General features: G+C 42.3%; 1 protein-coding gene across 6 annotated transcripts in view; it reads right to left on the reverse strand.

Moving 5' to 3' along the window:
• Window positions 1–6,390: 6,390 nt before the first annotated feature.
• RUFY1 (RUN and FYVE domain containing 1) overlaps window positions 6,391–21,244 on the reverse strand; it is a 32,045-nt gene continuing 17,191 nt past the window's right edge. For all 6 annotated transcript variants that reach the window (XM_030573539.1, XM_030573542.1, XM_030573541.1 and 3 more), the window contains exons 7-18: window positions 20,227–20,292; window positions 17,373–17,442; window positions 15,801–15,902; window positions 15,204–15,320; window positions 14,277–14,444; window positions 12,272–12,369; window positions 10,983–11,102; window positions 9,972–10,101; window positions 8,854–8,948; window positions 8,464–8,512; window positions 8,238–8,315; window positions 6,391–7,244 (exon numbers count right to left, since the gene is read on the reverse strand). In XM_030573539.1, coding sequence (XP_030429399.1) covers window positions 7,101–7,244; window positions 8,238–8,315; window positions 8,464–8,512; window positions 8,854–8,948; window positions 9,972–10,101; window positions 10,983–11,102; window positions 12,272–12,369; window positions 14,277–14,444; window positions 15,204–15,320; window positions 15,801–15,902; window positions 17,373–17,442; window positions 20,227–20,292 — 1,237 coding nt within the window. In that variant the 3' untranslated portion in view covers window positions 6,391–7,100. The remainder of the gene's footprint in view (window positions 7,245–8,237; window positions 8,316–8,463; window positions 8,513–8,853; window positions 8,949–9,971; window positions 10,102–10,982; window positions 11,103–12,271; window positions 12,370–14,276; window positions 14,445–15,203; window positions 15,321–15,800; window positions 15,903–17,372; window positions 17,443–20,226; window positions 20,293–21,244) is intronic.

Genomic DNA, 21,244 nt, shown 5'->3' on the forward strand with positions numbered 1-21,244 from the left:
ACGCTTTTAACTCCTGGGTGGCAGTGGACAAATTTAAAGAGCTGCTGCCACAGGATGCTCGCCAGGAGTTTACGGCCATCCTGGACGAGGGCAAAAAGGTCGCGCGCACGGCCTTACAAGCATCCTTGGACGCTGCGGACTCGGCTGCCCGTACCCTCGCGTCGGGAGTTACGATGCGTCGCATCTCCTGGCTGCAGGTTTCCGGCCTTCCGCCAGAGCTCCAGCACACGATACAGGACCTTCCTTTCGAAGGCCAGGGCCTGTTTTCGGAAAAGACAGACCCCAGACTCAAGAGTCTGAAGGACAACCGGGTCATTGCGCGGTCCCTCGGGATGCACACCCCCGTGACGCAGCGTAGACCCTTTAGGCCACAGCAGCAGCCGTACCGTAGGCCGTTTTCCCAGTTCCGCCAGCGGCAGGACCCTTACAGGCGCCGCGGCAGGAACGGCAGGCGCAGGCAGTCTGGGAACCAAGGGGGGCAGAACCAAGGCTCCTCGAAACCCCCGCCTGGTCCTAAGCCTTCATTTTGAAGGTGCGCCCGAGGGCGCTGTAGCAGTTTCCCCTATGGATCCTTTCCCCCCGTTTTCAAACCGCCTTTCGTTTTTCCTCCCGGCGTGGTCCCAAATAACATCGGACCGCTGGGTCTTAAACCTGGTGCAGACGGGATACCGCCTGCAGTTTGTTTCGTTTCCTCCTTCCCGCCCTCCTTCCTCGTCCCTCTTCAGGGACCCCTCTCACGAGCAATTCCTTCGACAGGAGGTGCAGACGCTCCTCTGCAAAGGAGCCATAGAGGCGGTTCCGGAAAACGAGAAAGGCAAGGGGTTTTATTCCCGCTACTTTCTGATCCCCAAGGCCAAGGGGGGCCTCAGGCCTATCCTCGACCTGCGAGAACTCAACAAATACCTCGTGAAGTTGAAGTTCCGCATGGTATCCCTGGGGACCATTATTCCATCCCTGGATCCGGGAGACTGGTACGCCGCCCTCGACATGCAGGACGCGTATTTTCATATTGCCATTTGGCCGCGCCACAGACGCTTTCTCCGCTTCGTTGTGGGGGCTCTTCATTATCAGTTTGCAGTCCTCCCTTTCGGCCTGTCCACGGCCCCAAGGGTGTTTACAAAATGCATGGCAGTTGTCGTAGCGCATCTTCGACGCAACCGTGTCCACGTGTTCCCTTATCTGGACGACTGGTTGATTCGGGGCACGTCGGAGCAGCAGGTCAGCAGCCATGTCCGCCTGATCACCGCCGTATTTGCAAGTCTGGGCCTCTTGATAAACACAGACAAATCCACTCTGAGGCCCACGCAAAAGGTGGAATTTATCGGGGCGGTCTTGGACGCCACGATGGGCAGGGCCTCGCTGCCTCTGCAACGGTTCCAGACCATGGCGGCGATCGTTCAGCGTTTGCGGTCAGCCCCGTTGACGTCAGTAAGGACATGTCTAACCCTGTTAGGCCACATGGCAGCGTGCACTTTTGTGACCGGCTACGCTCGGCTCCACATGAGGCCTCTCCAGCTGTGGCTTATCAGCCGTTACAGGCCGCAAAGGCAACCTTTAGACATGTTAGTCACAATCCCCCAGAAGGTCTTGGACTCTCTCGGCTGGTGGTTGGACCAGTCCGTGTTATGTGCGGGTCTTCCCTTTCACCCCTCTCAGCCATCGGTATCCCTGACAACGGATGCCTCAGATCTGGGCTGGGGGGCCCACCTGGGGACCCTGCGGACACAGGGCCTGTGGTCCCAGGAGGAGGTGGGGCTCCACATCAACATACGGGAGTTGAGAGCGGTCCGCCTTGCTTGTCAAGCGTTTTGTCATCAACTTCAGGGTCGTTGTGTCGCCGTGTTTACGGACAACACGACGACGATGTACTATATCAACAAGCAGGGCGGCACCAGGTCCTCCTCCCTGTGCCACGAGGCGATACGTCTCTGGGACTTTTGCGTAGCCCGCTCCGTTCACCTCAGGGCTTCCTTCCTCCCTGGAGTACGGAACACTCTGGCAGATCGACTGAGCAGATCCTTCCTGTCGCACGAGTGGTCCCTTCGCCCGGATGTCGCTCTCTCCATTTTCCGGAGGTGGGGTTATCCCCGGGTGGACCTCTTTGCGTCCAGGGGGAACAGGAAGTGCCCAGCATTCTGCTCCTTTCAGGGCAGGGAACCGGGGTCGATAGGGGACGCCTTCCTCATCCGGTGGTCGACCCACCTGTACTATGCATTTCCCCCGTTCCCTCTAGTCCACAAGGTCCTCCGGAAGGTGCGCAGGGACAAGGCGCTCGTGATCATGGTAGCCCCGGCGTGGCCCAGGCAGCACTGGTACACCATGCTGCTGGACTTGGCCATAGCCGACCCAGTTCCCCTGCCCCTTCATCCGGACCTGATTACCCAGGACCACGGGACCCTTTGTCACCCAGACCTGCAGTCGCTGCACCTAGCGGCGTGGCTCCTGCGTGGCTGACTGGCCCAGAGCTGCGATGCTCCACGCCTGTGAGAGAGGTGCTCTTGAGCAGCAGGAAACCGTCCACAAGAGCCACGTATTCAGCGAAATGGAAGCGCTTCTCCTGTTGGTGCGTAGAGAGAAATCTCCGCCCTATGGAAGTTTCGGTTTCCGAAATATTAGACTACGTTTTGTCCCTCAAGGGGCAAGGTCTGGCCTTATCGTCGTTGCGAGTCCACCTAGCTGCTATCTCCACCTTTCACCCGGGTGCAGACGGTCGCTCCGTTTTTTCCCACCCGACGGTGTCGAGATTCCTTAAAGGGCTGGAACGTTTATTCCCTAACGTCCGTCCCCCTGCTCCCACCTGGGATCTTAACCTGGTGTTGTCCCGACTCATGGGGCCCCCCTTTGAGCCGTTAGCTACTTGCTCCCTGCTCTACCTCTCTTGGAAAACTGCCTTTCTAGTGGCTGTCACCTCAGCTAGACGGGTGTCGGAGCTCCGAGCTCTTGTGGTAGACCCCCCATATACGGTCTTCCACAAGGACAAGGTGCAGCTGAGACCACACCCTGCTTTTCTGCCCAAGGTGGTCTCAGCCTTCCATGTCAACCAAGAGATTTTCCTTCCGGTTTTTTTCCCAAAACCTCACTCCTCAGGCAGGGAGCAGCAGCTCCACTCGCTGGATGTCCGTAGGGCTCTCGCGTTCTACATAGACAGGACTAAGCCCTTCCGAAAATCCCCCCAGCTTTTCGTGGCGGTAGCAGATCGTATGAAAGGTCTTCCTATCTCCTCCCAGAGGATATCCTCTTGGGTTACGTCCTGTATCAGGACTTGTTATGACTTGGCCCATGTCCCTGCGGGCCGTGTGACTGCGCATTCTACCAGGGCGCAGGCGTCATCGCTGGCTTTCCTAGCCCGTGTGCCCATCCAGGAAATCTGTCGGGCAGCGACCTGGTCATCGGTCCACACTTTTGCTTCCCACTACGCCCTGGTCCAGCAGTCGAGGGAGGATGCGGCCTTCGGAACTGCGGTGCTCCGGGCCGCGACTTCTCACTCCGACCCCACCGCCTAGGTATGGCTTGGGAGTCACCTAACTGGAATGGATGTGAGCAATCACTCGAAGAAGAAAAGACGGTTACTCACCTTTGTAACTGTTGTTCTTCGAGATGTGTTGCTCACATCCATTCCACACCCGCCCTCCTTCCCCACTGTCGGAGTAGCCGGCAAGAAGGAACTGAGGAGCGGGCGGGCCGGCAGGGGTATATATAGAGCGCCATGGCGGCGCCACTCTAGGGGGCGACCTGCCGGCCCACTGGAGTTGCTAGGGTAAAAAAGTTTCCGACGAACGTGCACGCGCGGCGCGCACACCTAACTGGAATGGATGTGAGCAACACATCTCGAAGAACAACAGTTACAAAGGTGAGTAACCGTCTTATCTGCAACTAGCATCCTTGATTTCAAAACAGCTAACTTTAAACAATTAAGGGAAATGGACTGGACCAAAGAACTCAAGGATCTGAATGTGGAGGAAGCTTGGAGTTAGTTAGTTTCTGCAATTTTGACACAGTATCTGATGTCAGCATCCCAAGCAAGGGGAAAAATTTGTAGGGAAGGGTTGCAGACCAAACTGAATAATAAACAAGCATCTCAAACAGGGTGATTAAGAGAAAGCCAAAAGCCCAGAAGGGATGGAAGATGGGATGAATCAGCAAGGAAAGCTACCTCTCAGAGGTCAGAAAGTGTACGAATAGAGTGAGATCTGCCAAAAGCCAAGCAGAGTTGTACCTTGCAAAGGGAATTAAAATCAATAGTAAAAGGTTCTCTAGCCACATAAATAAAAAACAAAGAAAGAAGTGGGACTGTTAAACGCTGAGGGTGGGGTGGAGATTAAAGATAATGTAGGTATGGCCCAGCACCCAAACAAATACATTCTTCATTAGCCTTATTAAAAACGGAGGCAGTTTAGAGATAGTGGCACGGTGACTAATAGATACACAGATATGGAGGTAGATATTACCACAGCTGAGTGGAAGTCAAACTCAAACAGCTTAATGGGACTAAATCAGACAGCCCAGAAAAATCTCCATTCAAGAATATTAAAGAAACTGGCATATGAAGTTGCAAGCCCAATAGCAAGAATTTGTAATGAATCTGTCAACTTGGGGATCATATCCTATGACTGGAGAATTGTTACTATAGCTTCTATTTTTAAGAAAAGCGGGGGAAGTGATGTAGGAAACTACAGGCCTGTTAATTTGACCTCAATAGTAGGCAAATGTATTGGAATAAATTTCAAAAGAGTAGTTAGAGGTGAACTGTAACTGGGATAAAATACAACATGGTTTTACAAAAGGTAGATTGTGCCAAACCAACCTTGTTCTTCTTTGAGATTGATTTTTTAGACGAAGGAAATGCAAGCAGATCAAATGCGTCTGAATTTCAGAAAGGCATTCAATACAGTTCCACATGGGAAATTAATCCCCATTTTCTCCAATTTAACAAACAGGAGAATTGAAAGGTGGGTAAAGAACTGGTTAAAGGTGAACTGTCAGCCTGGAGGGAGGTTACTAGTGGAATTCCTCAGGGATCAATCTTAGGACAAATCTTATTTAACATTTTTATTAGTGGAAGTATGCTAATAAAATCTGCAGATGACGCACAGTTGGGAGGGTTAGCCAATATGGAGAACCAGAATATCCTACAAAATGATCTGGATGACCTCATAAACCAGAGTAATAGATATGGGATAAAATTTAATCTTGCAAAGTTATGCATCAAGGGACTAACAAGAATGTTTGCTATAAGCTGGGGATGTATAATTTGGAAGTGAGGAGGAGGAGAAAGTCTTGAGTGTATTGGTTGATCACAGGATAACTGAGTCATCAATAAAAGCAGCAAAGAATCCTATGGCACCTTACAGACTAACAGACGTTTTGGAGCATGAGCTTTCGTGGGTGAATACCCACTTCATCGGATGCATGCCATGGCATAGTATTCACCTACGAAAGCTCCAAAACGTCTGTTAGTCTATAAGGTGCCACAGGATTCTTTGCTGCTTTTACAGATCCAGACTAACATGGCTACCCTCTGACACTTGAGTCATCAATGTGATGCAGCTGTGAAAAAGGCTAAGGCATGGGTCACTTGTACGTTTAAACTGGTGTAAATATCGGAGTCTCTATAACTTGAAGTCTTTAAGCCATGATTTTAGGACTTCTGTAACTCATGCCATGGCTACACCGGCGCTTTACAGCGCTGCAACTTTCTTGCTCAGGGGTGTGAAAAAAACACCCCCCTGAGCGCTGCAAGATACAACGCTGTAAAGCGTCAGTGTAAACAGTGCCCCAGTGCTGGGAGCACGGCTCCCAGCGCTACAAGCTAAACCCCATGAGGATGTGGAGTACGTGCAGCGCTGGGAGAGCTCTCCTGGCGCTACGACCACACACACACTTCAAAGCACTCCCGTGGCAGCGCTCCCGCGTTTCAAGTATAGCTATACCCTCAGAGAGGTTCTGTGGTCTGCAATGTGCAGGTGGTCAGACTAGATGATCATGATGGTCCTTTTTCACCTTAAAGTCTAAAACCTATGAACAGGCTCGGAAGTTAGGGGCAGTGTCATTGCTTCTGGAATTTCTCTATTTCCCCCTTATGGAGGACATTTTGTGTCAAGTTTCAGTTTCTTCACTTATTCTTTATGCAGAGTGCTTTGGAGGTAGCTGCATTTTGTGTAGGTGTTTCCAGTTTCTATGAACAGATGCTGATTTTTCCCAGAATGTTAGGATGTTTTTTTCTATGTATTCATTCTCTTGCTTCTTTGCTCTTAGTTTGCTTTGCTTTTCATACTACACAGTACTTCAGTTCTACTACACTCAGTTACTTTTAAAGTGTCGTCTTCTTGCTTTATATTCTCTACAAACGAGGAGTAGTATTTTGTTTTGCCAAATGAAAATCTTACATGCTTGATTTTACTCATTGCTATTTATTTTCAAGAAAAAAATGGAACAGTGTTAAGACTAAATATCTCATTTTCATACTTTAACAAAGACTTTATTGCATAATCACTATTGTATTCATAAGTGATTTAGAAACAAATATAGTCTATATGCTATTTTTACTTTGAAGTATATAGTGAAGGCACATTCATTTATACATGTGGAAGGTTGACTGTTTTTCCATGTTCAGCTTACTTTGGTCACCTATAAAACTGTACATAACCAACATAATATAATCTGGAGAATATTAAAAGTGAGTCATTAGAACCATGAGGTTACAGTGTGCAGAAAAAAAAAATCGGTGATTTATTTTTTAAGAGGTCAGATGTACAAATGTGAAGTACAAAGTTTTAAATAAAGAAAATAGCTTTTTATAAAATTCAGAAAAGTGAATTCGCACTTCAAAGTTTCAGCATGGTGAGCACATTTTAAATTATATGATTTTTTATTTCTCCTACTTGATTTCATTATGAAATATATTGGCAAAACATTAGCTTTCATAATTCCTATAAATATCTTTGTCTTTTAAATTATTACTTGACCTGTTCTAGAAGGGAAAGTGTTGAATTCTAAAGAGATGTTTTCTTCTGCACAAGGGATACTGGAAATCAGAGTTTTAAAAAAATTCATGGCTCCTTCTCCAAGTTTAGAATGGTCCTCTTGAAACAACTGAAGCATTAGGAAGCAGTAGACGAACATCTCTGAAGCAGTAAAGTGTGACATGTATCACAAACACGCACAGGTTTAGGGTAGGATGGCAGTGCAAGTTCATTGCTGGAACAAGTGTTGCAAAAGATGTCACCACAGTTTCTACAGTGATGCTACAAGACAGTTTGAGATATAATTAGGGTTGAGTAAGCACAAACTGTACAGTTTAATCTTTAACTACAGCAGGCTATTAGCAAATTGTGATAAGCTCCTGCTGGCACCATCCATGGTTTCCTGAGCCTCCACCCTCCCCACATCAAGGATCCACTTCCTTCCACGTAAGGACTATACAGCATTCAATCTGGAGGCTGTCATCACAGCTGCTTAGACAGAAGGGGGCATGCATCCGGAGGCATTCATTCTTTCAGGAACTAAAAAACTGCCTTTTAGCTCTTCCAGTTCTTGCTGGTTAGAAAAGGAAACCACAATGGGAATTGAACCCAAGTTTCTCAATGGCAGGCATGTTACCTGCTGGACCTGGGGGAAGGGGGCCACTGTCTTCCCACTGCACTAGCTCCCCCTGGCATGTTTGGCTGCTCTCCCTAGCAGCCAGGCCCCAGAGCCACTCCTGGATGCTGCCCGGTGCAGCACAGCAGCTGCCTTGGAGAATGCCTGGTTGCAGCAGCAGTGGACTGCTTCCCGCCCTGGCGTGGCTTCTGGGAAAGTGGCTGAGTGAATCAGAGCAGCCCTACTCCACCATCCCCAGCATGCTCAGAGTTGGCTCCTGTCCCCAGAGTTAAGCCTGGGTAGGAAGCAGCAGCAGCCTGCTCCCTGCCCAAGGTTGACTTCTAGGGATAGGAGCCAACTGAGCATGCCGGAGGGGCTCCAGCTCATTTGGCCACTGTCCCCAGAAGCTGAGCCCCAGGTGCTCTCCTAGTCAGCCAGGACACTGCGCTGCACCAGGCAGCATCCTGGTCAACATGGCTGGAAGAGGCTCTGGCCTTGCCCCTTCCTCTCCCCGCCCAGGCCATCTGCTGGAGGGTCACTTGATCCTGTGTGCACCTCCCACAAGTCACCAACCACCAAGTTACAATTCTCTTTCATTTATTGCTTTAAAAAAAAAAAAAAAAAGGCTTTCTACATAGTTCTCCACTGAACACCACTACCTTTCTTCTTGAAATGGAGAAGTCCTTCTCACATTGTTTACAGTGGGTTGCTTCATCATCTTTTAGCCAGGTATGGCCCTAAAATAAAAAAAATCACATATGCAAGAAAGATCAATTCAGTTATGAATTACTTGGAGAAAGGATTTGAATCTGAAGGTGGTTTGGGAGTTACCTGCAGTATGAGGTCATCTAAAATGAAATATGTACAATATTTAACTTACTGTACCTTTAGTGCTTTATTTACTTCCTTAATATCTTCCATCTTCAGTTTGGATCTGGAAAAGATAAATTAAGAAATTACTTCTCATTTTAACATGAGATAAAAGGTGGCTATTTACAGAAAAAATGCAACAGAGTTTAGCTGGAACTAAGGGGAGGGGGAAGTCCCAATCCCACAACCCTTGTGTGTAAATAGTACCACTGAAGCAAATGGATAAGACACACATGCACAGATTGCCCAAACTTTTGTATCTACTTTCTCCATACTCATCCTTCATTTTCTAACATTCGCACTTATTTAATGTAACTGGATGCTCTTTAATTGTTGCATATGTTGTTAATAGTTTGAAAATCCAACCTAATTTATCTACATAGTTCTTACGTTATTGGAACTTACTGGCTAAGGTGTAGTCCCATTTCTTGTAGAGCTTGTTCCTGTTCTTCACAGATCTTCTCTAACTGCTGCTTCTCATCTTGCAATTTTCGCAGTTCCTGTAATTAATACACTGAATGCTCTGAACAAGAACATGAATGCTGAGCATCTTCACCACAGTATGAATTACAGGGTTTTTTGCAGTTAAAAAAAACCAAACCAAAAAGCCCCCCAAACACCTGACCTTATATAAAAGTGTGTCCTAAACAAATCAACCCAACATACGGAGGAATTTATGATACATTAACTTCTGTACAAAGCTAGATACTTATTCTTGGACTTTAGGATCTTGCTTTTACTATGTTTATGTTAATAACCTGTTCAGATCTAAATGGTAGGCACTTTATGTATCATGGGCAAGTTTTTAAACTGATTATGCAAATACAAAGGTGGTGAAGAGTTTTTTTCAGGTCTTTGCCATCTCTGTGAGAGTAAACTTGCATATGTGGCATAAACCAACCAGTTGGCCAATGGTGCAAGTATTATTCAGTGAATATGCAGTGCACGCACCTCTTTATTTTTTATATTGCCTTAGCAGCTAAGAGCCATAGTTATACACCAGGACCCCATTGTGTTAGGTGCTGCACAAACAAACACAGAACAAAACACTGTCCTTGCCCCAAGGGGCTTACAAATCTTATTAACGTACGCTTTGCTCCTCCAGCACTTAAAATAAATACAACAAATGCCAAATGCACGCCAGGGAGTGGGTTGCTGCAAGTGTAAGAGTAATTTTAATGTAAAGAATGAGGATTTGCAGAAAATGATTTTAAGAAGCATAGAGGATTTGAAAACTTGTAGAATTAGTCCACTCATTTTAGTTTGAAATAGACACCATTTAAACCTTTGTTTAGAATATCAATTCACCTTTCTTTTATAATATGCTGACCCCAAGCTCCTCCAATTTACATTTTCTAGCACACATTTAGTTGAATTGTTGGCCATTTTCTTGTAACCACTTTTACAAGTGGGCAATCGGGGAAGTCTATAGAAATTAACTATTGAAGCAAAGGTGGGAAATACTTGCATAGCTTCTGTTGACTTTCCATGCTAACCACTCACCATGCTCCCAACATGCTTACCTTTTTCAACCCTTCCATTTGTTGCAGTTCTGTTTTTAGCAGACTAGTAGTATCCTTCTCCTGATGCAGCTCTCGTTGCAAAGTTTGTCTCTGTTCTTTTTCAGATTTTAACTCCTTCTCCAGAATTGAGCTGTTAAAAATAGCTTTGGTTGTAACAGAGGCTGTTTTTATAAAGAATTTTAGGAAAAAGGAAGGACAGGAACACTTATGCAATCCAGGGCAAAACTGGAAACATTGCCCTGGGAAGGGGGAGTGACCTGTTTTAGCAGTGCAGAGATCAATAATTCTATTAAAAACAATCTTTTCCTTTGGTCAAAGCAAGGAAGGAGCAGCCAAGACAGTGGGTTTCAGGGGTTGTGGAGTTTTTATTCAGTTAGGTGTGTATTTGACTGCTTATGTATAAATAACTGAACATACAAAACATTACAACTGAGAGCACATGCACATGTACATAGCCCCATCAGTGAAATCCTGGAAAGACTTTGATAAGAATCAGTAGCACAGTGGGAGATGCATTTGGTATTAAATTCCAGACCCTTTTAATGCAGCAAGAGATTGTTTCTCTATTTGAGCACTGACTCTAAAAGTGAATCAGACCAGGTTTGAGAACAGGATGTGTCCTGGGGAGGAGCAAGACAGTGTCCCATAAATCAACATGTCACAGTGAATTCTTTTGCTTGTCTGAATGTTTTCCATTAAGACTGTAAGCCTTTTGGGTCTAATTTTATGTCTGCAGAGGACCTAGCACACACCCTGATGCTAAATAAGTTAATCATGCATAACCTTATTATTAAAAGGCAAAGCATGCAAGATTTTCTTCTCTTAATAAAGCATCCACTCACCCTCTTACCTGCGTACATACATAAAGTTAACAGCTGCAAAGAATTTACCATCCATAAAGAACTAGTTATTTATCACTCTTTAGCACTAATAGAGAAGAAACAAATCTTAAAAACAAAAAAAATTTTTTTTTAATCTTTATATTAAGTATTATAGAAGTAAAAAAAGTACCATTGATTGTCCACCTGGGAGAGTTGTTGCTGCAGAGTCTCAATTCTGCCACCAAACTCTTGCTTCATCTTGTTATTTTTTCCTTCTGCCACCTGCCTAGCCTGTTCTGCATGCTGCAACCTAAAGCAAAATAAGGCATGGAATGCATTTATTATAGTCAATGCACAAAAATATTACTTACGTGTGCACAACTCTGTCCTTTAAAAAAATTCTATTGCACCCATTTTTCTACAGTGGTAGAACTGAGAATCTGAATGTACAGCAATAGGACATTTAAAAAGCAACAGTTTCTGTGGAAGCCCTAAGTCAGCCACATAGGATGTATGCCTTAACTCAGCATACAGAGAATCCATTTACACATGCAGTAATTGTTGTGGTGTGGGCCAGATCTGTATGTATGAGGGTGGAGGGGGCAGAAAGAGAAAATGTACACAAAGGGGAGGTCAGAGAGTGAGCCTGGATCTGTACAGGAGATGAGGGTGTAGTGTGGATACTTGGAGGCTGTGCAGGGTTGGGGGAGGAGGGAGTGGAGGGGCAAAATTTAGCAGTCAGTACTCTGCAACATGGGGAAAAGTGGATGTGTGTTGGGGCAGCCACGGGGAACCCCCATCACACTTGTCCCGATCATGTAGTTTCCCTGCCCCCTGCTCAGGTCCATCAGAATGGTCTCATTCAGTGCTGCCTCTGTTGTGGCCCCGGTCACAGACTGTCTGGGGATCGTTGCAAAGACTGGAGCTAGGGAGGGGGGCTGCGAAGCTGGGCCAGGGAGGCAGCCTATGAGAACAGATGTATGCAGTGGATAGTTTCCAACCTGTCACAGCTTCTCTTAATGTATGGTTACGCCAAATAAGGAGAGTAACTGATTAAGTTTTATATATTTCTATATACAGATATTTATATTTCTAGTATATGGTGATCATGTGGAAGTGCCTGAAGTTTGGAGTTCAAGCTGTGTGTATCTGAAGGCAAAAGAAAGTAATACATTGATGGCTACACTTCAAGACAGGGTGATTTTAATAGTGTTGTCTGGAAGAGTTACCAAGTATTTTATGAAATAGGCAGAACAGAAAATTCTAAGGATCACATGAATGTTAACTGTGGTAAACGTGGAGACTAAATTCAGCCACTTGAAGTGTGAAATGGAGGGATCTTAGTCTTGTTTCCATTGAAAAGCTCAACCAAGTCTTAACTATGCAGGTACTACCGAGGCTTCTAAAATATATAAGAATATTAGAGGTTCATGCAATATTCTTTTTCCAGCATCGCCTTTAAGAGTTTGTAAATATCACCTCTCCTCCATTTGTTTCATAGTAGACATCATCTGATTTGTTTTTCCTTCAAAAGAGGATATTGTTTCTTTTTTCTGTTGCAGTGAGCTCTCTGAATTCTGCAAGAAGAAATATGAACAGACAATTTCACATAAATTCTTTAATATTCCGAAGTATAACCAAAATAATAAGGTTTAGAGCCAACGTTTAGGGCTCGAGAAAGAAAATCAATGATATTTTGAAGAATTCGATGCAGTAAGAAGAAAACTGAGAAGGGCAAGATGTATTAAATGGTGTTCTCTCTTCTGATGTTCACCTCTACCCCGATATAACGCTGTCCTTGGGAGCCAAAACTTACCACGTTATAGGTGAAACCATGTTATATCGAACTTGCTTTGACCCACCAGAGTGCATAGCCCTGCCCCCTCCCGGAGCGCTGCTTTACTGCATTATATCTGAATTCATGTTATATCGGGCCGCGTTATATCAGGGTAGAGGTGTACTAGACGGAGTAATGGGAAAGCAAAGGTCAGGGAGCTGGCATAGGAGGGGTTCTTGAGATCAGGCAACTGAAGGCAGAGGAGATAATGGAGGATTGAGAACATTAGAGGTTGCGAGGAAAGGAAGAGGACAGTAGTTAAAGGAATATATTAGGAGATAAGGAGAATTAAAGGGATATATAACTACCGTTGGCATACCTTAAAAAAAAAAAAAGACTTAAGAAAAGGAAAGGATATGACTGATTCAAGGGTCTTGAGTCAGTATTTGATTTTAGTTATATCACCAGCTGGAATAGTACTGAAGAAGTTAAAAAGTGAAAAAGGAACACCCCCGTTTCTCCTTTGGGAGCCAACAGTCACATACCATCTCTCAAATCTGTGTTAAGGGAGAAGTGAAAAAACACAAGCACCACACAATTTTTAAAGGGCTACTTGGGCAGGATGAGAAAAGGCATAAGAGCTATTAATTGGACCATGGTATTTCAAAATAAGATAAAAGACCAGCACCTGCTTCCATGTAAGTAAAAATTCAGCACAACCAAAAGCTTCTCTTTTTAGAAATAAACACTCAGAGGAAATGAAGTGATCAGGTTGGATGAACATGGAGGATAAGTTAAAGAGATCAGTGACTGTGCTTAAAGAAAGAGGAAGTGAAGATGCATATATAGAAGCTGAGAGAGGGCAAATGTCAGACCAGAACAGGAAGATGCATATGTAGCATTGGAAGTAAGAGTATATTATATGAAGAGACACAGAGTGGTGAAAGCCTAGGTACAATTAAAAATTAAATGAACAGATGAACAAACTAAAAAAGTACCTCACTAGTGGAAATAAAGCTTACGGTTATTAGACTATGTGCGCAAATATTCATTTGCGCCTGCAAGTTTTTGTTGGCTAACTTACACTTCTATAGCACCTTTCATCTTAATGTTTTCAATTGCTTTACAGACATAAAGGAATATTCATAATACTCTTGAGATAGATCAGTATTATATCCATTTGAGGATAGGAAGTCAGAGAGAGAGTAGGGAACAGAACCTAGGGGGATTCTATTTTTCCACCCTGAAGAAGGCAAATAACTTCCATGACCAGTTTGATCTTATAGCCCCATCTGCTCCAATGAACTGAACTTAAGTAGTCTACTGGCTTGAACAGAGGACCAATAGTTAAGACTCCTGGGACCTTATTCTCCCTCTGCACAACAAGAAACTGATTATTTTAGTGCATTCCCTTGAGGGTATCAAATGGTATTCCAAAAAGGAATTTATATAATAATTTACAACAAAGTCTACACAATCTACAATAAAGACTCATGATATCTGGTAAAAGAAAGCTGTGAAAGGAAAGGTTAAAGATAGGTGTTATGGAAGGACTATTGAATAGTAAGACTATCCAACACACTGATACAACATACATGAGAGTTTGCAACAAAGATAACTGTATACTTGCAACAAGGAAAACATGTATGATTACCAAGCAGCAAGACATTTTTTACTTCTCTCCATCTACAAATCGGATATATTTACCTGGGATTTGTGAAACATTTGCAAATTAATCGCTTTAACTTCTTCCAGCTGTTGGCGAAGAGCAACCAAAGTGTCCTGTTTTTCATGAGTATCTTTTTCCAGAAGTTTCATGGCAATTTCCATTTCTGTTTTCATTCCAATCTGCAGCTCCAATTCTCTCTCTAGTTCCTTAGAAGGACATTTCCTAGTTATTGCTATATAGGACATGCATCATGTGTAAGAAACTTCTTACGTGCTAAACCTACATAACACTTGTCTGCATATTATGTCTAAGGAATAATGTTATTTTATTTTATATGTAATGAGACAAACAGCCCAAATAACACAATAGGAGTAAGTTGGTAAGAAGGAGAGCAGCACACAGTATATTCTAACTCTCAGCATTCTGCTACTTTATTTCATTTGCCGTTCTGCTCTAGACAGTAGGACTGAATGTCTAAGTCAGTCTTCTCCATTCTGGGAATTTCTTTCCAGGTAGGGACTGGCTACAGGAGCTGAAAGTCTGAAATGAAGCAAAGGGGTCTTAATCCAGCCAGTCCATAACTGCTGAGAGAATGCTCCACCTGAGAGCTGACTGTTGTAAGTCACAACAATGCATGACTGCAAAGAAAAAAAAAGTTGCTTTTTTGTGTTGATAATTTAAAAATAAATGTTAAAAATACAGTATTCATTTCAACAGTCTAGCAAACAAGAGGAGGATTTCATTCTTCACTTTCTATGAGCTCTGTTTTGTTTTCTTTATGGACTGTTGCTGTCCATCTGTTTAAGCTATTGTGAGAAAGATGCTTGAAAATCCACTGTGCAGCAAGGACCTTGGATTCAAGCAATCCACAACATTTTCATATTACATGCTTGTGATATAGCACTAAAAATAAAGACAAAAACCCACAATCTTTCATTTCACCCTCTCCCATGTAGTATCCTCACCATCCTAATTTTTTTTTCCTCTTTCAACTGCTTCCAGACATCACTGTACATTTCATCCAGACCTTGGCGTGACTGTTTATAGGTATCCAGTTCTATTTTTGTATCCTGTATTGTTACCTACATGAAACATTAGGAAAATTTGTTTTTGAAGTTTGCTTATAATTTGATTATAGGACATAAAATAACATATTTCTATTCATTCTTTTAATATAAAGTAATTTCCTGTGATTGCACAGAATTGACCTTACATCTAATCAGATGGTCATATTTTTGAGAATTCATTTTAATAAATATTAGTACTGAGGTTTTTAAACGTCCAGTGCTTTTGAAGATACTTCACCCCTTTTTAAAAAAAAACATTTGCAGCCTACATCTGAACAGATATGGTTTCATTACATTGTACATTATGATACTAATTTTATTTTTTAAAAATGTGTATTATATGAGAAGCAAATTTTAAACAGAAGGAACATGTTCAATACCCATATCTATATACAAACAAGGTTGGCATTCAAATTGTTTTATAATACTGAAGCTAATGGATCAGAGGACAGCCTATCTTCAATATTTCCCATATTCTTGAACTGGGTGTCTAACCTCTACACTCTTTTCACTCCGCTCACGAATTAATTCATTTTGATGTTTTAACTGTTGCTGTTCTTCCTGAAGTGAACCGATACGATCCGTTGCTGCTGCAAGCTGGTTAGAGAAAAAAATAAGACACTAGTGATTAAACACAGACAAGCATGCAGCATCTGAATGAGATTTAAGCATACCACTTAGAATATGGCTAGAAATAAGTCTTAGTACCATATGTTTCATAATGCAGCAAAGTAAAAAAATAGTCACGGCTACTCTTTAAAATATTAATTATGGAGCTATTTAATTTGGTGAGTTACACATTTGCCTCTCACCTTGAAATACCAGTTCGAATTCTGGCATAGATCATATGTGAGCTGCATTGTTTTATCATAGATAGCTTTGGGATGTGCAAGGTTGGGACTATCATGTGTTTTGTCAACATAATTGACTTTAGGATGCTCAAAAATGAGATATAACGCACACTGAAGGTTAGATCCAACATGCTTTGAGTGGATGACAGTGTTGTCACGGAATGACATCTACAGCAGGGGTAGAGGCTTGACTTTACAGAATGCCGGGAGAAGTGTAAAATCCACTCAGATAATCTAAAATAATCTGTATAGGTGGAGTACTGTAGTAGGATGGGACTCCTATTCTTATCTGCAATTTTTTTTTTTTTTTTGGGGGGGGGGCTGGGAAGCCAAAATGTGACTCCTCCTTACAACTTTTTTTCCTATTCACAGTTTCATTTTTTGCTTTAGTCTTTCTTCTCTCTTAGGCCTTGGCTACACTGGCGCTTTACAGCGCTGCAACTTTCTTGCTCAGGGGTGGGAAAAAAACAACAACAACCCCCCTGAGCGCAGCAAGTTACAGTGCTGCAAAGTGCCAGTGTAAACAGTGCCCCAACACTGGGAGCGTGGCTCCCAGCGCTGCAAGCTAATCCCCACGGAGAGGTGGAGTACCTGCAGCGCTGGGAGAGCTCTCTCCCAGCGCTGGCGCTGCGACCACACTCACACTTCAAAGCGCTGCGTGGGAGTACTCCCGCAGCAGCGCTTTGGAGTTTTGAGTGTAGCCATACCCTAAGATGGGAAATGTGAGCACGTGCTGGGGATAGATGTACGTCCTGTTGGCATAATTAAGGAGGTGAACATTTTAAGGAGGAAGTGGGATGAGGTATTTAATGCCTCCTCATTAGGCAAGTTTGGATTTGTTTTGTTCAGGAAAAACACACTTTATAAAAAACACTTGATCAGACAGATCAGAGTCTGCAGACATCTTGAAATCACCAGTATAACTGGGATTCTTCTGCCAACATCACATCTAACAACCAAAACTTTCTAGGGCTTTATACCACATTTATCACCATGGTATGGTATGTGGAAAAGCTTTCACAGTGTTCTGACTCAAGCCAGTCCTATTTGTCCCCACATTTCACAAGCATGAAACTCACTCCAGATTTGGGGTGAAATCCTGGCCCAACTGAAATAAAATAGCTAAACTCCCCATTCCTTTTTAAGGATGTAACAATTAAACTCTGTTGACTGTATAGCACATTTGTATTTTAAAAAGGTAAAATTAGCCACAAACCTCTTCCTGGAGTTTTGAATTGGTCTTTTCTAAACAATCTATCTTGCTCTGGAGATCACCAACTGTGCAACTGTGGCAAAAGATTTATATTTGGCTTTAAATAAAAAGAATGACATGTTCAGCTTTTATTAATCCTCACAATTATATCTTTGTAACAGTCTCTTAGAAACAGCAACTAGCAGATGAAAAGGCAAAAATTCAAGCTGGTACAGAACCCCTAGGTGAGCCAACTACTTCTTTCACAAGGTGCAGAGTGAAAAGAAAAAAATTATCTTAATTGATTTTTCCAAACGTATGTCTTCACAATTAGCATACTGCTTTCATTTCTGAGGCCCACTTCTGAGATGTGTGCTCTGAATGATGGTGGCCTTGAATGCTCTGCTGCAGATCTACCTGGATTCCAGCTCTTTATGTATCTAGAGTGTGAAAAGGTGCCAGGAACATGGCCCAGGATTGGGTTTGAGTTTGTAAAGAATCATAAAAGCCCTACAAAACCTAAGTTGTTTTCCAAGTGCCTTTTCTGCTATTTTAAATATTTAAGACCTTTTATGCCTTACATTAGTACATTGTAATATCTGCTTTGGTACTTTTCCAGTTCACAACCCATAAAAAATGGCACCACATACAATATTATGTCAAAAATCCAAATTATCTGGTAACACAAAATCAACACCATTAAAGAGCTAAATAAAACTAGTACTATGTAATTTAGTAACTGAGGCTACAGTCACAGATTTATCCATAGTAATCAGTAGATAATGGAATACCAAGCAGAAAAAGTACACACTCTGAATAGACCAATATTGATATAACGGTAATCTCATTATCTAAAGAGGGATTACTACAAGTTGCAACAGAAAACAAATAATTAACTTTTAATTATGTTAGAGATCTCCAGTGGGAACCGGTTATGTACCCAGAAAACGAATTTAGGGCTATCCTCTGTGGAGCCAATCCAGCAAAGCACTCAAAAGCAGACTAGTTTTAAAAGCATGAGTAGTATCATTCTGCTTTCTCCCATAGACTTCCTGGATCATGGATTATTGCCCTGCCTGAAAATAAGTCTGATAACAGAATTATTTGTCAGAGTTCAACCGCTGACAGAATCCCAAGGTTAGTTTGTAATCCTTGGTTTAGTCACAAAAGTTTAATACTTCTCAGCTGATTTTGAAGAGCTGCATAGTTAAAATTCAGAGAAACAACTGGATTTCCTCTCCAGCGTATCCATGGAGGATAGTTCACATTCCTACATGTATTCTCACTTATTGTACAATTTATTTCTAACATCAACAACAGTAATTAGATTTCTTTTGCAAAAAAAAGTCAGTTGCCATTTTAGACTGGAATAAAATCTTTAGGTTTGCTGTGGTCTGTTTATGTGAAGTCTTTCAGGAAAGAGCCAACACACTGGCTAAGAGACTTGAATATGTTCTGCAATGTTATTTAGATTAAATTCCATTTTAGGAATGACTGACATCAATGCTTATTTTGCTTAGTCACTGAAGTTGTTCATAAACAACACAGGGTGCAGATAAATGACTAAGTACTGGTGTAGGTGTGGTTGGATCAGATAAGAATTTGTGTTGTTTAAACAACTGTAAGCTAGTCATGCTAAAAAACAAAAATGAACACATTTGAAGCAAGGGGCACAGTTACAAAATAAACTATTGAAATATTCCTTTAGTGTTTAGTCAAAGCTAAAATAAGAAAAAAATGTACTAAACATTCTAATAAAGTTATAAATAAAAACATACATATTGCAGGTTACAGATTTTTAACAATAGGGTAAGCAAATATGCCTAAAAATATCTATAAAGCACACCAACTTCTTTTTCTAGTTAATGTTTTAAACACATCTAGTCATCCAAGAACTCACACTGGATACAAAATGAAGTTAAATTTTTAGGAGGAGTGTTGACAGCATAATGATTAGTACTTCTCTAGGACTTTCCACCAAAGTTGCATTAGTTACACAAATCCAGTCTTGGATGCTTCCTCTATGCATTTTAATTTAAAATCACTGCTAAGATTATAATGAGTGCTACGATATATTTAGAAATGGAATATGATAAATAATTTTGACTCCACACTTTTGCAGTAGTTACATTTTCTGAACACAAAATTTTAGGAAATACTTAGGAGTTTTTTTTGTACAAGTGACCAAACAGAATAAGGTTCCTTTTCTTAACATTACACATCAGTAACTTGAAACTTTCTAAAATTGAAGAGGACTATATTTCTGAATTAAGTGTGCATTCATATTCTGAATGTTAACTCTTCTTTTAAGGAGCATGAAAAGGTAAGATATAATTAAAACACTAGCATGATCTCAAAATTGGAAGCTAAAGGCATCAAAGGCATTCTGCAACAAAACACTGATATTTACTAAAACATTACTATTTGCAGGAAATTCCATCAACTTTAAGATAATTAGTAATCTCACCATATGGAGTTGTGAATTATGTTCACTGCTTTTATAAACCAATAGTACCACCTCCTTACAGGCAAAATATTTTGTTTAACAAACAGACTTCAACTTATACTACACAGTTATTTTCCCAGGAAAAATTCTCTCAAGCCTCCTAGGCCAATTTCTGTTGCTTTTATTTTGAGACTGGGGAGTGTTAACCACAGAACTGAAAGACTTGCTCTGATGTTTTAAGTATCCAAAGCAGAAAGGGGGAGGGGGGAGAAAAGAGATTATGCAACTGATGAGAAATGGCTTCCTTTGGAAATCACATACTGTGAAAAAGAATCATCATTTAGTGTATGAATTTGTGAGCAAATTCTACAAAAAGGTAGAGGCAGGGCACAGAGAAATGAATGTTTGCGCATTCAAACAAACAGATCTTACCTTAGATGACGGTTAAGTTCTTCCACATAATGCTTCTGGTCAAGCACAGCATTAATCCCTGGATCTCTAATTTTTAAACATTAAGAAATGTAAATGGGGGTATTCATTTTGAAGTGTTAATCTGTACTAGACATGGATCACCATGCCCTTCCCACATTGTTGAATAAGAGAAATGTCAAGTTGACAATCTTCATACAAGACTTTAAAATTACTTTGTCAGTCCACTTAAGATAAACAATGTCATACTACAGATGAAAGACAGACGTTTGAAGAGGCAAAGTAGCAACACTATAAGACAAAAAAATATGAGCAAGGATAAAGGAAGAGGGGAAATAAAAAAGAATAAAACCCGCACAAGGGCATGGAAACAGAATGCCACCAGAAATTAAAAAAAAAGGATAGGAGTTGGGTACCAAACACACATACAGACCAAGTAAGGATGCTCTATAGGGCAAACAGAGATGCTGATGCTAAAAGGGTCCCCTGTGACAATGAGAGATTTCAGTTAACCTGACATACTGGAGAAAGTCAGAAAAGTAAACAAAGGGGTAGAGTATCTACATGTGTAACAGATGATGTTGTTATAACTAAAACTGTAACGGACAAGGCAGCAAACTTCAGTTTAAATCTTAGGAAATATTAAGGGAGGTGTGGCAGGCCAGGGGTAAAACCCCCTTTAAAGCACTGCCAAAACGCTGGCTGCAGCCTGCTCTCTGGCCAGGAGGCCAGGTGTAGAGATGCAGGTACTCAGCAGGGAGCCCATCTGCAAGCCCTAATGAGGGCTGGCTCAGAGGAATATGCTGAGCTAAGTAGCGACAGCAGGGCTGGAGCAGGAGAGGGCTATAAAAGCCCTGGGCAAACCTCAGTGAGGAGACTAGCCTGGGAGGAGACAGGAGGGCAGAATCTGTCTCCTTACCAACAAGGAAGCCTCAAGGGCCAGGAGACCCTGGGGAGGGTCTGTGGGGCACTAACTGTTGGGGGATCTGGGAACTGCACAAGCACTGTAAAGAAAGACACT

The sequence above is a fragment of the Gopherus evgoodei genome, chromosome 8, assembly GCF_007399415.2.
Source record: "Gopherus evgoodei ecotype Sinaloan lineage chromosome 8, rGopEvg1_v1.p, whole genome shotgun sequence".
NCBI classification, from domain to species: Eukaryota; Metazoa; Chordata; order Testudines; family Testudinidae; genus Gopherus; species Gopherus evgoodei.